The sequence below is a fragment of the Bombina bombina genome, chromosome 5 (assembly GCF_027579735.1).
Source record: "Bombina bombina isolate aBomBom1 chromosome 5, aBomBom1.pri, whole genome shotgun sequence".
Classification (NCBI taxonomy): Eukaryota; Metazoa; Chordata; class Amphibia; order Anura; family Bombinatoridae; genus Bombina; species Bombina bombina.
In genome coordinates this window covers 5,055,578-5,077,878 of record NC_069503.1, presented here as the reverse complement: position 1 = coordinate 5,077,878, position 22,301 = coordinate 5,055,578, and the positions used below count along the sequence as shown (strand labels likewise).

The following is a 22,301-nucleotide window of genomic DNA, read 5'->3' as shown; positions in this document are numbered from 1 at the left end:
TTACTTGTGGGATATTCTCTTCCCCAACAGGAAATGGCAAAGCTGGTCACATGATCCCTCCTAGGCTCCGCCTTCCCCAGTCATTCTCTTTGCCGTTGCACAGGCAACATCTCCACGGAGATGGCTTAGAGTTTTTTGGCGGAGACTCACTCCTGCCACTTGTCTGCAATCCACATCCCAGGAGTGGAAAATTGGGAAGCGGATTTTCTGAGTCGTCAGACATTTCATCCGGGGGAGTGGGAACTCCATCCGGAAATCTTTGCCCAAATAATTCAATTGTGGGGCATTCCAGACATGGATCTGATGGCGTCTCGTCAGAACTTCAAGGTTCCTTGCTACGGGTCCAGATCCAGGGATCCCAAGGCGACTCTAGTGGATGCACTAGTAGCACCTTGGAGCTTCAACCTAGCTTATGTGTTCCCACCGTTTCCTCTCATTCCCAGGCTGGTAGCCAGGATCAAACAGGAGAGGGTATCGGTGATCTTGATAGCTCCTGCGTGGCCACGCAGGACTTGGTATGCAGATCTGGTGAATATGTCATCGGCTCCACCATGGAAGCTACCTTTGAGACAGGACCTTCTTGTTCAAGGTCCGTTCGAACATCCGAATCTGGCCTCACTCCAACTGACTGCTTGGAGATTGAACGCTTGATTTTATCAAAGCGAGGGTTCTCAGATTCTGTCATTGATACTCTTGTTCAGGCCAGAAAGCCTGTAACTAGAAAAATCTACCATAAAATATGGAAAAAATATATCTGTTGGTGTGAATCTAAAGGATTCCCATGGAACAAGATAAAAATTCCTAAGATTCTATCCTTTCTTCAAGAAGGTTTGGAGAAAGGATTATCTGCAAGTTCTTTGAAGGGACAGATTTCTGCTTTATCTGTTTTACTTCACAAAAAGCTGGCGGCTGTGCCAGATGTTAAAGCTTTTGTTCAGGCTCTGGTTAGAATCAAGCCTGTTTACAAACCTTTGACTCCTCCTTGGAGTCTTAATTTAGTTCTTTCAGTTCTTCAGGGGGTTCCGTTTGAACCCCTACATTCCGTTGATATCAAGTTATTATCTTGGAAAGTTTTGTTTTTGGTTGCAATTTCTTCTGCTAGAAGAGTTTCAGAGTTATCTGCTCTGCAGTGTTCTCCTCCTTATCTGGTGTTCCATGCAGATAAGGTGGTTTTGCGTACTAAGCCTGGTTTTCTTCCGAAAGTTGTTTCTAACAAAAATATTAACCAGGAGATAGTCGTGCCTTCTTTGTGTCCGAATCCAGTTTCAAAGAAGGAACGTTTGTTGCACAATTTGGATGTAGTTCGTGCTCTAAAATTCTATTTAGAGGCTACAAAGGATTTCAGACAAACATCTTCCTTGTTTGTTGTTTATTCTGGTAAAAGGAGAGGTCAAAAAGCAACTTCTACCTCTCTCTCTTTTTGGCTTAAAAGCATCATCAGATTGGCTTATGAGACTGCCGGACGGCAGCCTCCTGAAAGAATCACAGCTCATTCCACTAGGGCCGTGGCTTCCACATGGGCCTTCAAGAACGAGGCTTCTGTTGATCAGATATGTAAAGCAGCGACTTGGTCTTCACTGCACACTTTTACTAAATTTTACAAATTTGATACTTTTGCTTCTTCTGAGGCTATTTTTGGGAGAAAGGTTTTGCAAGCCGTGGTGCCTTCCATCTAGGTGACCTGATTTGCTCCCTCCCATCATCCGTGTCCTAAAGCTTTGGTATTGGTTCCCACAAGTAAGGATGACGCCGTGGACCGGACACACCTATGTTGGAGAAAACAGAATTTATGTTTACCTGATAAATTACTTTCTCCAACGGTGTGTCCGGTCCACGGCCCGCCCTGGTTTTTTAATCAGGTCTGATGATTTATTTTCTCTAACTACAGTCACCACGGTATCATATGATTTCTCCTATGCAAATATTCCTCCTTTACGTCGGTCGAATGATTGGGGAAGGCGGAGCCTAGGAGGGATCATGTGACCAGCTTTGCTGGGCTCTTTGCCATTTCCTGTTGGGGAAGAGAATATCCCACAAGTAAGGATGACGCCGTGGACCGGACACACCGTTGGAGAAAGTAATTTATCAGGTAAACATAAATTCTGTTTTTATTCAAATCTGTTTGTGGTTCCCAAAAAAGAGGGAACCTTCAGACCAATTTTGGATCTAAAGATCTTAAACAAATTCCTCAGAGTTCCATCATTCAAGATGGAGACTATTCGTACCATCCTACCTATGATCCAGGAGGGTCAATACATGACTACAGTGGATTTAAAGGATGCTTATCTTCACATTCCGATACACAAAGATCATCATCGGTTTCTCAGGTTTGCCTTCCTAGACAGGCATTACCAGTTTGTAGCTCTTCCCTTTGGGTTAGCTACAGCCCCAAGAATTTTTACGAAGGTTCTGGGGTCGCTTCTGGCGGTCCTAAGGCCGCGGGGCATAGCAGTGGCCCCTTATTTAGACGACATCCTGATTCAGGCGTCAAACTTCCAGATTGCCAAGTCTCATACGGACATAGTGTTGGCATTTCTGAGGTCGCATGGGTGGAAGGTGAACGAGGAAAAGAGTTCTCTATCCCCCCTCACAAGAGTTTCCTTCCTATGGACTCTGATAGATTCTGTAGAAATGAAAATTTACCTGACTGAGTCCAGGTTATCAAAACTTCTAAATTCCTGCCGTGTTCTTTATTCCATTCCTTGCCCTTCGGTGGCTCAGTGCATGGAAGTAACCGGCTTAATGGTAGCGGCAATGGACATAGTGCCGTTTGCACGCCTACATCTTAGACCGCTGCAACTCTGCATGCTCAGTCAGTGGAATGGGGATTACACAGATTTGTACCCTCTACTAAATCTGGATCAAGAGACCAGGGATTCTCTTCTCTGGTGGCTATCTCGGGTCCATCTATCCAAAGGTATGACTTTTTCGCAGCCAGATTGGACAATTGTAACAACAGATGCCAGCCTTCTAGGTTGGGGTGCAGTCTGGAACTCCCTGAAGGCTCAGGGATCGTGGACTCAGGAGGAGTCACTCCTTCCAATAAATATTCTGGAACTGAGAGCGATATTCAATGCTCTTCAGACTTGGCCTCAGCTAGCGACAATGAGGTTCATCAGATTTCAGTTGGACAACATCACGACTGTGGCTTACATCAACCATCAAGGGGGAACAAGGAGTTCCCTAGCGATGTTAGAAGTCTCAAAGATAATTCGCTGGGCGGAGTTTCACTCTTGCCACCTATCAGCTATCCATATCCCAGGTGTAGAGAACTGGGAGGCGGATTTTCTAAGTCGACAGACTTTTCATCCGGGGGAGTGGGAACTCCATCCGGAGGTGTTTGCACAATTGATTCATCGTTGGGGCAAACCAGAACTGGATCTCATGGCGTCTCGCCAGAACGCCAAGCTTCCTTGTTACGGATCCAGGTCCAGGGACCCCAAGGCAACGCTGATAGATGCTCTAGCAGCGCCTTGGTCCTTCAACCTGGCTTATGTGTTTCCACCGTTTCCTCTGCTCCCTCGTCTGATTGCCAAAATCAAGCAGGAGAGAGCATCAGTGATCTTGATAGCGCCTGCGTGGCCACGCAGGACTTGGTATGCAGATCTGGTGGACATGTCATCCTTTCCACCATAGACTCTGCCGCTGAGACAGGACCTTCTACTTCAAGGTCCTTTCAACCATCCAAATCTAATTTCTCTGAGTCTGACTGCCTGGAGATTGAACGCTTGATTTTATCAAAGCGTGGTTTCTCCGAGTCAGTCATTGATACCTTAATTCAGGCACGAAAGCCTGTCACCAGGAAAATCTATCTTAAGATATGGCGTAAATATCTTTATTGGTGTGAATCCAAGGGCTACTCATGGAGTAAGGTCAGGATTCCCAGGATATTATCCTTTCTCCAAGAAGGATTGGAGAAAGGATTGTCAGCTAGTTCCTTAAAGGGACAGATTTCTGCACTATCTATTCTTTTGCACAAGCGTCTGGCGGATGTTTCAGACGTTCAGGCATTTTGTCAGGCTTTGGTTAGAATCAAGCCTGTGTTTAAACCTGTTGCTCCACCTTGGAGCTTAAATTTGGTTCTTAAAGTTCTTCAGGGGGTTCCGTTGGAACCTCTTCATTCCATAGATATCAAACTTTTATCTTGGAAAGTTCTTTTTTTGGTAGCTATTTCCTTGGCTCGTAGAGTTTCCGAGTTATCTGCCTTACAATGTGATTCTCCTTATCTGATCTTCCATGCAGATAAGGTAGTTCTGCGTACCAAACCTGGGTTTTTACCTAAGGTGGTATCTAATAAGAATATCAATCAGGAGATTGTTGTTCCATCATTGTGTCCTAATCCTTCTTCAAAGAAGGAACGTCTATTACACAATCTTGACGTGGTTCGTGCTTTAAAGTATTTTTTACAAGCTACTAAAGATTTTCGTCAAACATCTGCTTTGTTTGTTGTCTACTCTGGACAGAGGAGAGGCCAAAAGGCTTCGGCAACCTCTCTTTCGTTTTGGCTAAGAAGTATAATCCGCTTAGCTTATGAGACTGCTGGCCAGCAGCCTCCTGAAAGGATTACAGCTCATTCTACTAGAGCTGTGGCTTTCACATGGGCCTTTAAAAATGAGGCTTCTGTTGAACAGATTTGCAAGGCGGCGACTTGGTCTTCGCTTCATACCTTTTCAAAATTCTATAAATTTGATACTTTTGCTTCCTCGGAGGCTATTTTTGGGAGAAAGGTTTTACAGGCAGTGGTACCTTCCGTTTAAGTACCTGCGTTGTCCCTCCCTTCATCCGTGTACTTTAGCTTTGGTATTGGTATCCCACAAGTAATGGATGATCCATGGAATGGATACACCTTACAAGAGAAAACATAATTCATGCTTACCTGATAAATTTATTTCTCTTGTGGTGTATCCAGTCCACGGCCCGCCCTGTCATTTTAAGGCAGGTATATTTTATTTTTAAACTACAGTCACCACTGCACCCTATGGTTTCTCCTTTCTCTGCTTGTCTTCGGTCGAATGACTGGAGGTGGCAGTTAGGGGAGGAGCTGTATAGCAGCTCTGCTGTGGGTGATCCTCTTGCAGCTTCCTGTTGGGAAGGAGAATATCCCACAAGTAATGGATGATCCGTGGACTGGATAAACCACAAGAGAAATAAATTTATCAGGTAAGCATAAATTATGTTTTTATGTGATGAGGAATAGCCGTATTTTGTCATCTGTATTAGATTTATACGGCTCACATGACTATAGCATAATGTGTTTGGTTGTTTACAGCATTTGTATCATAGTGATCTACCCCTAGCTGTACACTCCGACAGCCGACCCTTTCCTGGGCCAGCTGCCATCTTTATCTACAGAAGTTGGTCTCCTTGTGACACCCCCATTTGTTTGTGTGTCCATGAAGTTTCCCCTTTTTGCACCTTTCTCTCGTGAAACAACCACCAACTTTGTTATATTAATGAAAACCCATGGCCTGCAGATAAGTGACTTATACGTCCTCTCTCCTAGCCCCGTGTATGCAGTATCCACGCTCACTGTCCGGTCTTACTCCAGAAGTGGCTGAGATAATAATTACCCACATGACCAAAGAACAGACCCTGCGCCCTCGGACACTGGAGCTCTTTTCAGGGTGTCCGATCCGCAAGATCACCCTCAACTGCTACCAGTACACAACCAATGAGCTTATTAAGCACCTGCGTGGCTTTCCCAGCCTAAAGAGCCTCAGCCTCACCTCCTGCACACTGCTAACAGGTACTTAATGCCATAAACTGGTATCTGCAGGATATGCGCGCAGCCTCACCTCCTGCACACTACTGATACTTAATGTCATTATCTGTTATATACAGCGTATACTCACAGCCTCACCTACTGCACACTACTAACTGTTACTTACTGTCATTACTGTTATATACAGCGTATACTCACAGCCTCACCCCCTGCACACTACTAACTGTTACTTAATGTCATTACTGTTATATACAGCGTATACTCACAGCCTCACCTACTGCACACTACTAACTGTTACTTACTGTCATTACTGTTATATACAGCGTATACTCACAGCCTCACCTCCTGCACACTACTAACTGTTACTTACTGTCATTACTGTTATATACAGCGTATACTCACAGCCTCACCCCCTGCACACTACTAACTGATACTTAATGTCATTACTGTTATATACAGCGTATACTCACAGCCTCACCTACTGTATACTACTAACTGTTACTTAATGTCATTACTGTTATATACAGCGTATACTCACAGCCTCACCTACTGCTCACTACTAACTGTTACTTACTGTCATTACTGTTATATACAGCGTATACTCACAGCCTCACCTACTGCACACTACTAACTGTTACTTACTGTCATTACTGTTATATACAGCGTATACTCACAGCCTCACCTACTGCTCACTACTAACTGTTACTTACTGTCATTACTGTTATATACAGCGTATACTCACAGCCTCACCTACTGCTCACTACTAACTGTTACTTACTGTCATTACTGTTATATACAGCGTATACTCACAGCCTCACCTACTGCACACTACTAACTGTTACTTACTGTCATTACTGTTATATACAGCGTATACTCACAGCCTCACCTACTGCACACTACTAACTGTTACTTACTGTCATTACTGTTATATACAGCGTATACTCACAGCCTCACCTACTGCACACTACTAACTGTTACTTACTGTCATTACTGTTATATACAGCGTATACTCACAGCCTCACCTACTGCACACTACTAACTGTTACTTACTGTCATTACTGTTATATACAGCGTATACTCACAGCCTCACCTCCTGCACACTACTAACTGTTACTTACTGTCATTACTGTTATATACAGCGTATACTCACAGCCTCACCTACTGCACACTACTGTTACTTAATGTCATTACTGTTATATACAGCGTATACTCACAGCCTCACCTACTGTATACTACTAACTGTTACTTAATGTCATTACTGTTATATACAGCGTATACTCACAGCCTCACCTACTGCACACTACTAACTGTTACTTACTGTCATTACTGTTATATACAGCGTATGCTCACAGCCTCACCTACTGCACACTACTAACTGTTACTTACTGTCATTACTGTTATATACAGCGTATACTCACAGCCTCACCCCCTGCACACTACTAACTGTTACTTAATGTCATTACTGTTATATACAGCGTATACTCACAGCCTAATCTCCTGCACACTGATAACTAGTATATATATATATACTGTATACACACAGTCTGATCTCCTGCATACTGATAACTAGTATATATATATACTGTATACACACAGCGTGATCTCCTGCATACTGATAACTAGTATATATATATATACTGTATACACACAGCCTGATCTCCTGCATACTGATAACTAGTATATATATATATATACTGTATACACACAGTCTGATCTCCTGCATACTGATAACTAGTATATATATATATATACTGTATACACACAGCCTGATCTCCTGCATACTGATAACTAGTATATATATATACTGTATACACACAGTCTGATCTCCTGCATACTGATAACTAGTATATATATATATATACTGTATACACACAGTCTGATCTCCTGCATACTGATAACTAGTATATATATATACTGTATACACACAGTCTGATCTCCTGCATACTGATAACTAGTATATATATATACTGTATACACACAGTCTGATCTCCTGCATACTGATAACTAGTATATATATATATATACTGTATACACACAGTCTGATCTCCTGCATACTGATAACTAGTATATATATATACTGTATACACACAGTCTGATCTCCTGCATACTGATAACTAGTATATATATATATACTGTATACACACAGTCTGATCTCCTGCATACTGATAACTAGTATATATATATACTGTATACACACAGCCTGATCTCCTGCATACTGATAACTAGTATATATATATATACTGTATACACACAGCCTGATCTCCTGCATACTGATAACTAGTATATATATATATACTGTATACACACAGCCTGATCTCCTGCACACTGATAACTAGTATATATATATATACTGTATACACACAGCCTGATCTCCTGCATACTGATAACTAGTATATATATATATACTGTATACACACAGTCTGATCTCCTGCATACTGATAACTAGTATATATATATATACTGTATACACACAGCCTGATCTCCTGCATACTGATAACTAGTATATATATATATATACTGTATACACACAGCCTGATCTCCTGCATACTGATAACTAGTATATATATATATACTGTATACACACAGCCTGATCTCCTGCATACTGATAACTAGTATATATATATATATATACTGTATACACACAGTCTGATCTCCTGCATACTGATAACTAGTATATATATATATATATATATACTGTATACACACAGTCTGATCTCCTGCATACTGATAACTAGTATATATATATATATACTGTATACACACAGTCTGATCTCCTGCATACTGATAACTAGTATATATATATACTGTATACACACAGCCTGATCTCCTGCACACTGATAACTAGTATATATATATATACTGTATACACACAGTCTGATCTCCTGCATACTGATAACTAGTATATATATATATATACTGTATACACACAGTCTGATCTCCTGCATACTGATAACTAGTATATATATATACTGTATACACACAGCCTGATCTCCTGCATACTGATAACTAGTATATATATATACTGTATACACACAGCCTGATCTCCTGCATACTGATAACTAGTATATATATATATACTGTATACACACAGTCTGATCTCCTGCATACTGATAACTAGTATATATATATATATACTGTATACACACAGCCTGATCTCCTGCATACTGATAACTAGTATATATATATATACTGTATACACACAGTCTGATCTCCTGCATACTGATAACTAGTATATATATATATATACTGTATACACACAGCCTGATCTCCTGCACACTGATAACTAGTATATATATATATACTGTATACACACAGCCTGATCTCCTGCATACTGATAACTAGTATATATATATATATACTGTATACACACAGTCTGATCTCCTGCATACTGATAACTAGTATATATATATATACTGTATACACACAGTCTGATCTCCTGCATACTGATAACTAGTATATATATATATACTGTATACACACAGCCTGATCTCCTGCATACTGATAACTAGTATATATATATATACTGTATACACACAGTCTGATCTCCTGCATACTGATAACTAGTATATATATATACTGTATACACACAGCCTGATCTCCTGCATACTGATAACTAGTATATATATATACTGTATACACACAGTCTGATCTCCTGCATACTGATAACTAGTATATATATATATACTGTATACACACAGCCTGATCTCCTGCACACTGATAACTAGTATATATATATATACTGTATACACACAGTCTGATCTCCTGCATACTGATAACTAGTATATATATATATACTGTATACACACAGTCTGATCTCCTGCATACTGATAACTAGTATATATATATATACTGTATACACACAGTCTGATCTCCTGCATACTGATAACTAGTATATATATATATATACTGTATACACACAGCCTGATCTCCTGCACACTGATAACTAGTATATATATATATATACTGTATACACACAGTCTGATCTCCTGCATACTGATAACTAGTATATATATATATACTGTATACACACAGCCTGATCTCCTGCATACTGATAACTAGTATATATATATATACTGTATACACACAGCCTGATCTCCTGCACACTGATAACTAGTATATATATATATACTGTATACACACAGCCTGATCTCCTGCATACTGATAACTAGTATATATATATATACTGTATACACACAGCCTGATCTCCTGCATACTGATAACTAGTATATATATATACTGTATACACACAGTCTGATCTCCTGCACACTGATAACTAGTATATATATATATACTGTATACACACAGTCTGATCTCCTGCATACTGATAACTAGTATATATATATATATACTGTATACACACAGTCTGATCTCCTGCATACTGATAACTAGTATATATATATATACTGTATACACACAGCCTGATCTCCTGCACACTGATAACTAGTATATATATAGTGTATACACACAGCCTGATCTCCTGCACACTGATAACTAGTATATATATACTGTATACACACAGCCTGATCTCCTGCACACTGATAACTAGTATATATATATATATATATACTGTATACACACAGCCTGATCTCCTGCACACTGATAACTAGTATAATATATATACTGTATACACACAGTCTGATCTCCTGCACACTGATAACTAGTATATTATATATATACTGTATACACACAGCCTGATCTCCTGCATACTGATAAACTAGTATATATATATACTGTATACACACAGCCTGATCTCCTGCATACTGATAACTAGTTATATTATATATACTGTATACACACAGTCTGATCTCCTGCACACTGATAAACTAGTATATATATACTGTATACACACAGACTGATCTCCTGCATACTGATAACTAGTATAGTATATAATATACTGTATACACACAGGCCCTGATCTCCTGCATACTGATAACTTGTATATATATATATATATCCTGTATACACACACAGTCCTTATCTCTGCATACTCGATAACTAGTTATATATATAATATATATACTGTATACCACACAGTCTGATCTCCTGCATACTGATAACTAAGTATATATATTATATACTGTATACACACAGTCTGATCTCCTGCATACTGATAACTAGTATATATATATATATATACTGTATACACACAGCCTGATCTCCTGCATACTGATAACTAGTATATATATATTCTGTATACACACAGTCTGATCTCCTGCATACTGATAACTAGTATATATATATACTGTAATACACACAGTCTGATCTCCTGCATACTGATAACTAGTATATATATATATACTGTATACACACAGCTGATCTCCTGCACACTGATATACTAGTATATATATATACTGTATACCCACAGTCTGATCTCCTGCCATACTGATAACTAGTATATATATAATACTGTTAACACACAGTCTGATCTCCTGCACACTGATAACTAGTATATATATATATATATACTGTATACACACAGCCTGATCTCCTGCATACTGATAACTAGTATATATATACTGTATACACACAGCCTGATCTCCTGCATACTGATAACTAGTATATATATATATACTGTATACACACAGTCTGATCTCCTGCATACTGATAACTAGTATATATATATATATACTGTATACACACAGTCTGATCTCCTGCATACTGATAACTAGTATATATATATATATATACTGTATACACACAGCCTGATCTCCTGCATACTGATAACTAGTATATATATATATATATACTGTATACACACAGTCCTGATCTCCTGCATACTGATAACTAGTATATATAATATATACTGATACACACAGCCTGATCTCCTGCATACTGATAACTAGTATATATATATATATACGTATACACACAGCCTGATCTCCTGCATACTGATAACTAGTATATATATATACTGTATACACACAGCCTGATCTCCTGCATACTGATAACTAGTATATATATATATACTGTATACACACAGTCTGATCTCCTGCATACTGATAACTAGTATATATATATATATATACTGTATACACACAGTCTGATCTCCTGCATACTGATAACTAGTATATATATATATATATATACTGTATACACACAGTCTGATCTCCTGCATACTGATAACTAGTATATATATATATACTGTATACACACAGCCTGATCTCCTGCATACTGATAACTAGTATATATATATATATACTGTATAACACACAGCCTGATCTCCTGCATACTGATAACTAGTATATATATATATACTGTATACACACAGCCCTGATCTCCTGCATACTGATAACAGTATATATATCTATATATACTGTATACACACAGCCTGATCTCTGCACTACTGATAACTAGTATATATATATATATATATATATACTGTATACACACAGCCTGATCTCCTGCATACTGATAACTAGTATATATATATATATACTGTATACACACAGTCTGATCTCCTGCAAACTGATAACTAGTATATATATATATACTGTATACACACAGACTGATCTCCTGCATACTGATAAATAGTATATATATATACTGTATACACACAGTCCTGATCTCCTGCATACTGATAACTAGTATATATATATACTGTATACACACAGTCTGATCTCCTGCATACTGATAACTAGTATATATATATATACTGTATACACACAGCCTGATCTCCTGCATACTGATAACTAGTATATATATATACTGTATACACACAGCCTGATCTCCTGCATACTGATAACTAGTATATATATATATATATACTGTATACACACAGTCTGATCTCCTGCATACTGATAACTAGTATATATATATATACTGTATACACACAGCCTGATCTCCTGCATACTGATAACTAGTATATATATATATATACTGTATACACACAGCCTGATCTCCTGCATACTGATAACTAGTATATATATATATATACTGTATACACACAGCCTGATCTCCTGCATACTGATAACTAGTATATATATATATACTGTATACACACAGTCTGATCTCCTGCATACTGATAACTAGTATATATATATATACTGTATACACACAGCCTGATCTCCTGCATACTGATAACTAGTATATATATATATATACTGTATACACACAGCCTGATCTCCTGCATACTGATAACTAGTATATATATATATATACTGTATACACACAGCCTGATCTCCTGCATACTGATAACTAGTATATATATATACTGTATACACACAGCCTGATCTCCTGCATACTGATAACTAGTATATATATATATACTGTATACACACAGTCTGATCTCCTGCATACTGATAACTAGTATATATATATATACTGTATACACACAGCCTGATCTCCTGCATACTGATAACTAGTATATATATATATATACTGTATACACACAGCCTGATCTCCTGCATACTGATAACTAGTATATATATATATACTGTATACACACAGTCTGATCTCCTGCATACTGATAACTAGTATATATATATATACTGTATACACACAGCCTGATCTCCTGCATACTGATAACTAGTATATATATATATACTGTATACACACAGCCTGATCTCCTGCATACTGATAACTAGTATATATATATATATACTGTATACACACAGTCTGATCTCCTGCATACTGATAACTAGTATATATATATATACTGTATACACACAGTCTGATCTCCTGCATACTGATAACTAGTATATATATATATACTGTATACACACAGCCTGATCTCCTGCATACTGATAACTAGTATATATATATATACTGTATACACACAGTCTGATCTCCTGCATACTGATAACTAGTATATATATATACTGTATACACACAGCCTGATCTCCTGCATACTGATAACTAGTATCATATATTATACAGTTTACACACAGTCTGATCTCCTGCATACTGATAACTAGTAATATATATATATACTGTATACACACAGCCTGATCTCCTGCATACTGCATAACTAGTATATATATATATACTGTATACACACAGCTGATCTCCTTCATACTGATAACTAGTATATATATATATACTGTATACACACAGTCCTGATCTCCTGCATACTGATAACTAGTATATATATATATACTGTATACACACAGTCTGATCTCCTGCATACTGATAACTAGTATATATATATATACTGTATACACACAGCCTGATCTCCTGCATACTGATAACTAGTATATATATATATACTGTATACACACAGTCTGATCTCCTGCATACTGATAACTAGTATATATATATATATATATACTGTATACACACAGTCTGATCTCCTGCATACTGATAACTAGTATATATATATATACTGTATACACACAGCCTGATCTCCTGCATACTGATAACTAGTATATATATATACTGTATACACACAGCCTGATCTCCTGCATACTGATAACTAGTATATATATATACTGTATACACACAGCCTGATCTCCTGCATACTGATAACTAGTATATATATATATATACTGTATACACACAGTCTGATCTCCTGCATACTGATAACTAGTATATATATATATATATACTGTATACACACAGCCTGATCTCCTGCATACTGATAACTAGTATATATATATATACTGTATACACACAGTCTGATCTCCTGCATACTGATAACTAGTATATATATATATACTGTATACACACAGTCTGATCTCCTGCATACTGATAACTAGTATATATATATATACTGTATACACACAGTCTGATCTCCTGCATACTGATAACTAGTATATATATATATACTGTATACACACAGCCTGATCTCCTGCATACTGATAACTAGTATATATATATATATACTGTATACACACAGTCTGATCTCCTGCATACTGATAACTAGTATATATATATATACTGTATACACACAGTCTGATCTCCTGCATACTGATAACTAGTATATATATATATATACTGTATACACACAGCCTGATCTCCTGCATACTGATAACTAGTATATATATATACTGTATACACACAGCCTGATCTCCTGCATACTGATAACTAGTATATATATACTGTATACACACAGTCTGATCTCCTGCATACTGATAACTAGTATATATATATATACTGTATACACACAGCCTGATCTCCTGCATACTGATAACTAGTATATATATATATACTGTATACACACAGTCTGATCTCCTGCATACTGATAACTAGTATATATATATATACTGTATACACACAGTCTGATCTCCTGCATACTGATAACTAGTATATATATATATACTGTATACACACAGTCTGATCTCCTGCATACTGATAACTAGTATATATATATATACTGTATACACACAGTCTGATCTCCTGCATACTGATATATATTATATATATATATACTGTATACACACAGTCTGATCTCCTGCATACTGATAACTAGTATATATATATACTGTATACACACAGCCTGATCTCCTGCATACTGATAACTAGTATATATATATATACTGTATACACACAGTCTGATCTCCTGCATACTGATAACTAGTATATATATATACTGTATACACACAGCCTGATCTCCTGCATACTGATAACTAGTATATATATTACTGTATACACACAGCCTGATCTCCTGCATACTGATAACTAGTATATATATATATACTGTATACACACAGTCCTGATCTCCTTCATACTGATAACTAGTATATATTTATATACTGTATACACACAGCCTGATCTCCTGCATACTGATAACTAGTATATATATATACTGTATACACACAGCCTGATCTCCTGCATACTGATAACTAGTATATATATATATACTGTATACACACAGTCTGATATATATATATATACTGTATACACACAGTCCTGATCTCCTGCATACTGATAACTAGTATATATATATATACTTAGTATACACACAGCCTTGATCCTCCTGCACACTGATAACTAGGATATATATATATATATATACAGTATCACACAGTCAGATCTCACTCATACTGATATACTAGTATATATAATATATACTGTATACACACTGTCTGATCTCCTGCACTACTGATATCTAGGATAAATATATATTATAACTGTATACACACAGTCCTGATCTCCTGCATACTGATAACATAGTCTATATTATAATACTGTAATACGCAAGTCCTGATCTCCTGCATACTGATAACTAGTCTAGTATATATATATACTGTTATACTACACAGACTGATCTCACTGCATACTGATAACTAGTATATATACATATATATCTGTATACATCACAGCTGATCTCCCTGCCATACTGATAACTAGTAATATATATATATATACTGTATACACACAGTCCTGATCTCCTAGCATACTGATAACTAGTATATATATATATACTGTATACATACAGCCTGATCTCCCGGCATACTGATAACTAGTATATATATATACTGTATACATACAGTCTGATCTCCTGCATACTGATAACTAGATTATATATATATACTGTATACACACAGTCTGATCTCCTGCATACTGATAACTAGTATATATATATATATATACTGTATACACACAGCCTGATCTCCTGCATACTGATAACTAGTATATATATATATACTGTATACACACAGCCTGATCTCCTGCATACTGATAACTAGTATATATATATATACTGTATACACACAGTCTGATCTCCTGCATACTGATAACTAGTATATATATATATATACTGTATACACACAGTCTGATCTCCTGCATACTGATAACTAGTATATATATATATATATATACTGTATACACACAGTCTGATCTCCTGCATACTGATAACTAGTATATATATATACTGTATACACACAGTCTGATCTCCTGCATACTGATAACTAGTATATATATATATACTGTATACACACAGCCTGATCTCCTGCATACTGATAACTAGTATATATATATATATACTGTATACACACAGCCTGATCTCCTGCATACTGATAACTAGTATATATATATACTGTATACACACAGTCTGATCTCCTGCATACTGATAACTAGTATATATATATACTGTATACACACAGCCTGATCTCCTGCATACTGATAACTAGTATATATATATATATACTGTATACACACAGTCTGATCTCCTGCATACTGATAACTAGTATATATATATATACTGTATACACACAGTCTGATCTCCTGCATACTGATAACTAGTATATATATATATACTGTATACACACAGTCTGATCTCCTGCATACTGATAACTAGTATATATATATATACTGTATACACACAGTCTGATCTCCTGCATACTGATAACTAGTATATATATATATACTGTATACACACAGTCTGATCTCCTGCATACTGATAACTAGTATATATATATATACTGTATACACACAGCCTGATCTCCTGCACACTGATAACTAGTATATATATATATACTGTATACACACAGTCTGATCTCCTGCATACTGATAACTAGTATATATATATATACTGTATACACACAGCCTGATCTCCTGCATACTGATAACTAGTATATATATATATACTGTATACACACAGCCTGATCTCCTGCATACTGATAACTAGTATATATATATATACTGTATACACACAGTCTGATCTCCTGCATACTGATAACTAGTATATATATATATACTGTATACACACAGTCTGATCTCCTGCACACTGATAACTAGTATATATATATATATACTGTATACACACAGTCTGATCTCCTGCACACTGATAACTATATATATATATATATACTGTATACACACAGCCTGATCTCCTGCATACTGATAACTAGTATATATATATATACTGTATACACACAGTCTGATCTCCTGCATACTGATAACTAGTATATATATATATACTGTATACACACAGTCTGATCTCCTGCATACTGATAACTAGTATATATATATATACTGTATACACACAGCCTGATCTCCTGCATACTGATAACTAGTATATATATATATATATATACTGTATACACACAGTCTGATCTCCTGCATACTGATAACTAGTATATATATACTGTATACACACAGCCTGATCTCCTGCATACTGATAACTAGTATATATATATTTACTGTATACACAGTCTGATCTCCTGAACTGATAACTAGTATATATATATATATATATATACTGTATACACACAGTCTGATCTCCTGCATACTGATAACTAGTATATATATATACTGTATACACACAGTCTGATCTCCTGCATACTGATAACTAGTATATATATATACTGTATACACACAGCCTGATCTCCTGCATACTGATAACTAGTATATATATATATATATATACTGTATACACACAGTCTGATCTCCTGCATACTGATAACTAGTATATATATATATACTGTATACACACAGCCTGATCTCCTGCATACTGATAACTATTTATATATATATATACTGTATACACACAGCCTGATCTCCTGCATACTGATAACTAGTATATATATATATACTGTATACACACAGCCTGATCTCCTGCATACTGATAACTAGTATATATATATATACTGTATACACACAGCCTGATCTCCTGCATACTGATAACTAGTATATATATATATATACTGTATACACACAGTCTGATCTCCTGCATACTGATAACTAGTATATATATATATACTGTATACACACAGTCTGATCTCCTGCATACTGATAACTAGTATATATATATATACTGTATACACACAGCCTGATCTCCTGCATACTGATAACTAGTATATATATATATACTGTATACACACAGTCTGATCTCCTGCATACTGATAACTAGTATATATATATACTGTATACACACAGTCTGATCTCCTGCATACTGATAACTAGTATATATATATATATACTGTATACACACAGCCTGATCTCCTGCATACTGATAACTAGTATATATATATATACTGTATACACACAGCCTGATCTCCTGCATACTGATAAACTAGTATATATATATATACTGTATACACACAGTCTGATCTCCTGCATACTGATAACTAGTATATATATATATACTGTATACACACAGTCTGATCTCCTGCATACTGATAACTAGTATATATATATATATACTGTATACACACAGCCTGATCTCCTGCATACTGATAACTAGTATATATATATATATACTGTATACACACAGCCTGATCTCCTGCATACTGATAACTAGTATATATATATACTGTATACACACAGTCTGATCTCCTGCATACTGATAACTAGTATATATATATATACTGTATACACACAGTCTGATCTCCTGCATACTGATAACTAGTATATATATATACTGTATACACACAGCCTGATCTCCTGCATACTGATAACTAGTATATATATATATATACTGTATACACACAGCCTGATCTCCTGCATACTGATAACTAGTATATATATATATACTGATCTCCTGCATACTGATAACTAGAGTATATATATATATACTGTATACACACAGCCTGATCTCCTGCATACTGATAACTAGTATATATATATATACTGTATACACACAGTCTGATCTCCTGCATACTGATAACTAGTATATATATATATATATATACTGTATACACACAGTCTGATCTCCTGCATACTGATAACTAGTATATATATATATACTGTATACACACAGCCTGATCTCCTGCATACTGATAACTAGTATATATATATATACTGTATACACACAGCCTGATCTCCTGCATACTGATAACTAGTATATATATATACTGTATACACACAGTCTGATCTCCTGCATACTGATAACTAGTATATATATATATACTGTATACACACAGTCTGATCTCCTGCATACTGATAACTAGTATATATATATATATACTGTATACACACAGTCTGATCTCCTGCATACTGATAACTAGTATATATATATATACTGTATACACACAGCCTGATCTCCTGCATACTGATAACTAGTATATATATATATACTGTATACACACAGTCTGATCTCCTGCATACTGATAACTAGTATATATATATATATACTGTATACACACAGCCTGATCTCCTGCATACTGATAACTAGTATATATATATATACTGTATACACACAGTCTGATCTCCTGCATACTGATAACTAGTATATATATATATACTGTATACACACAGCCTGATCTCCTGCATACTGATAACTAGTATATATATATATATACTGTATACACACAGTCTGATCTCCTGCATACTGATAACTAGTATATATATATACTGTATACACACAGTCTGATCTCCTGCATACTGATAACTAGTATATATATATATATATACTGTATACACACAGTCTGATCTCCTGCATACTGATAACTAGTATATATATATATACTGTATACACACAGTCTGATCTCCTGCATACTGATAACTAGTATATATATATATACTGTATACACACAGCCTGATCTCCTGCATACTGATAACTAGTATATATATATATACTGTATACACACAGTCTGATCTCCTGCATACTGATAACTAGTATATATATATATACTGTATACACACAGTCTGATCTCCTGCATACTGATAACTAGTATATATATATATACTGTATACACACAGTCTGATCTCCTGCATACTGATAACTAGTATATATATATACTGTATACACACATCCTGATCTCCTGCATACTGATAACTAGTATATATATATACTGTATACACACAGTCTGATCTCCTGCATACTGATAACTAGTATATATATATATACTGTATACACACAGCCTGATCTCCTGCATACTGATAACTAGTATATATATATATATACTGTATACACACAGTCTGATCTCCTGCATACTGATAACTAGTATATATATATATATACTGTATACACACAGTCTGATCTCCTGCATACTGATAACTAGTATATATATATATATACTGTATACACACAGCCTGATCTCCTGCATACTGATAACTAGTATATATATATATATACTGTATACACACAGCCTGATCTCCTGCATACTGATAACTAGTATATATATATATACTGTATACACACAGCCTGATCTCCTGCACACTGATAACTAGTATATATATATATACTGTATACACACAGTCTGATCTCCTGCATACTGATAACTAGTATATATATATATACTGTATACACACAGTCTGATCTCCTGCATACTGATAACTAGTATATATATATACTGTATACACACAGCCTGATCTCCTGCATACTGATAACTAGTATATATATATATACTGTATACACACAGCCTGATCTCCTGCATACTGATAACTAGTATATATATATATACTGTATACACACAGCCTGATCTCCTGCATACTGATAACTAGTATATATATATATATACTGTATACACACAGCCTGATCTCCTGCATACTGATAACTAGTATATATATATATACTGTATACACACAGCCTGATCTCCTGCATACTGATAACTAGTATATATATATATATATATACTGTATACACACAGTCTGATCTCCTGCATACTGATAACTAGTATATATATATATATATATATACTGTATACACACAGTCTGATCTCCTGCACACTGATAACTAGTATATATATATATACTGTATACACACAGTCTGATCTCCTGCATACTGATAACTAGTATATATATATATACTGTATACACACAGCCTGATCTCCTGCATACTGATAACTAGTATATATATATATACTGTATACACACAGCCTGATCTCCTGCATACTGATAACTAGTATATATATATATACTGTATACACACAGTCTGATCTCCTGCATACTGATAACTAGTATATATATATATACTGTATACACACAGTCTGATCTCCTGCATACTGATAACTAGTATATATATATATATACTGTATACACACAGCTGATCTCCTGCATACTGATAACTAGTATATATATATATATACTGTATACACACATGCTGATCTCCTGCATACTGATAACTAGTATATATATATATACTGTATACACACAGCCTGATCTCCTGCACACTGATAACTAGTATATATATATATACTGTATACACACAGTCTGATCTCCTGCATACTGATAACTATAATATATATATTAGTCTGTATACACACAGCCTGATTCTCCTGCATACTGATAACTAGTATATATTATATATACTTATACACACAGTCTGATCTCCTGCATACTGATAACTAGTATATATATATATACTGTTACACATACAGTCTGATCTCCTGCACACTGAGATAACTAGTATTATATATATATACTGTATTCACACAGTCTGATCTCCTGCACACTGATAACTTAGTATATATATTAGACTGTATACACACAGCCTGATCTCACTTGCACACTGATAATCTAGTATATATATATATATTATATACATACTGTATACACACTGTCTGATCTCCTGCACGACTGATAACTAGTAGTATATATCTTATATACTGATACACACAGCGATCTTCCTGGCTTACTGATAACTAGTATATATATATTTCTGTACACACTAGTCCTGATCTCCGTGCACACTGGATACTAGTATATATATATATATATATACTGTATACACACAGTCTGATCTCCTGCATACTGATAA

At 35.6% G+C, this 22,301-nt stretch overlaps 1 protein-coding gene across 1 annotated transcript in view; it reads left to right on the top strand.

Moving 5' to 3' along the window:
• LOC128659681 (uncharacterized) overlaps nucleotides 1-22,301 on the top strand; it is a gene marked incomplete at its 5' end in the record, with an annotated part of 378,536 nt that overhangs the window by 113,374 nt on the left and 242,861 nt on the right. The window contains 1 exon segment of the mRNA XM_053713253.1: nucleotides 5,504-5,746. Coding sequence (XP_053569228.1) covers nucleotides 5,504-5,746 — 243 coding nt within the window.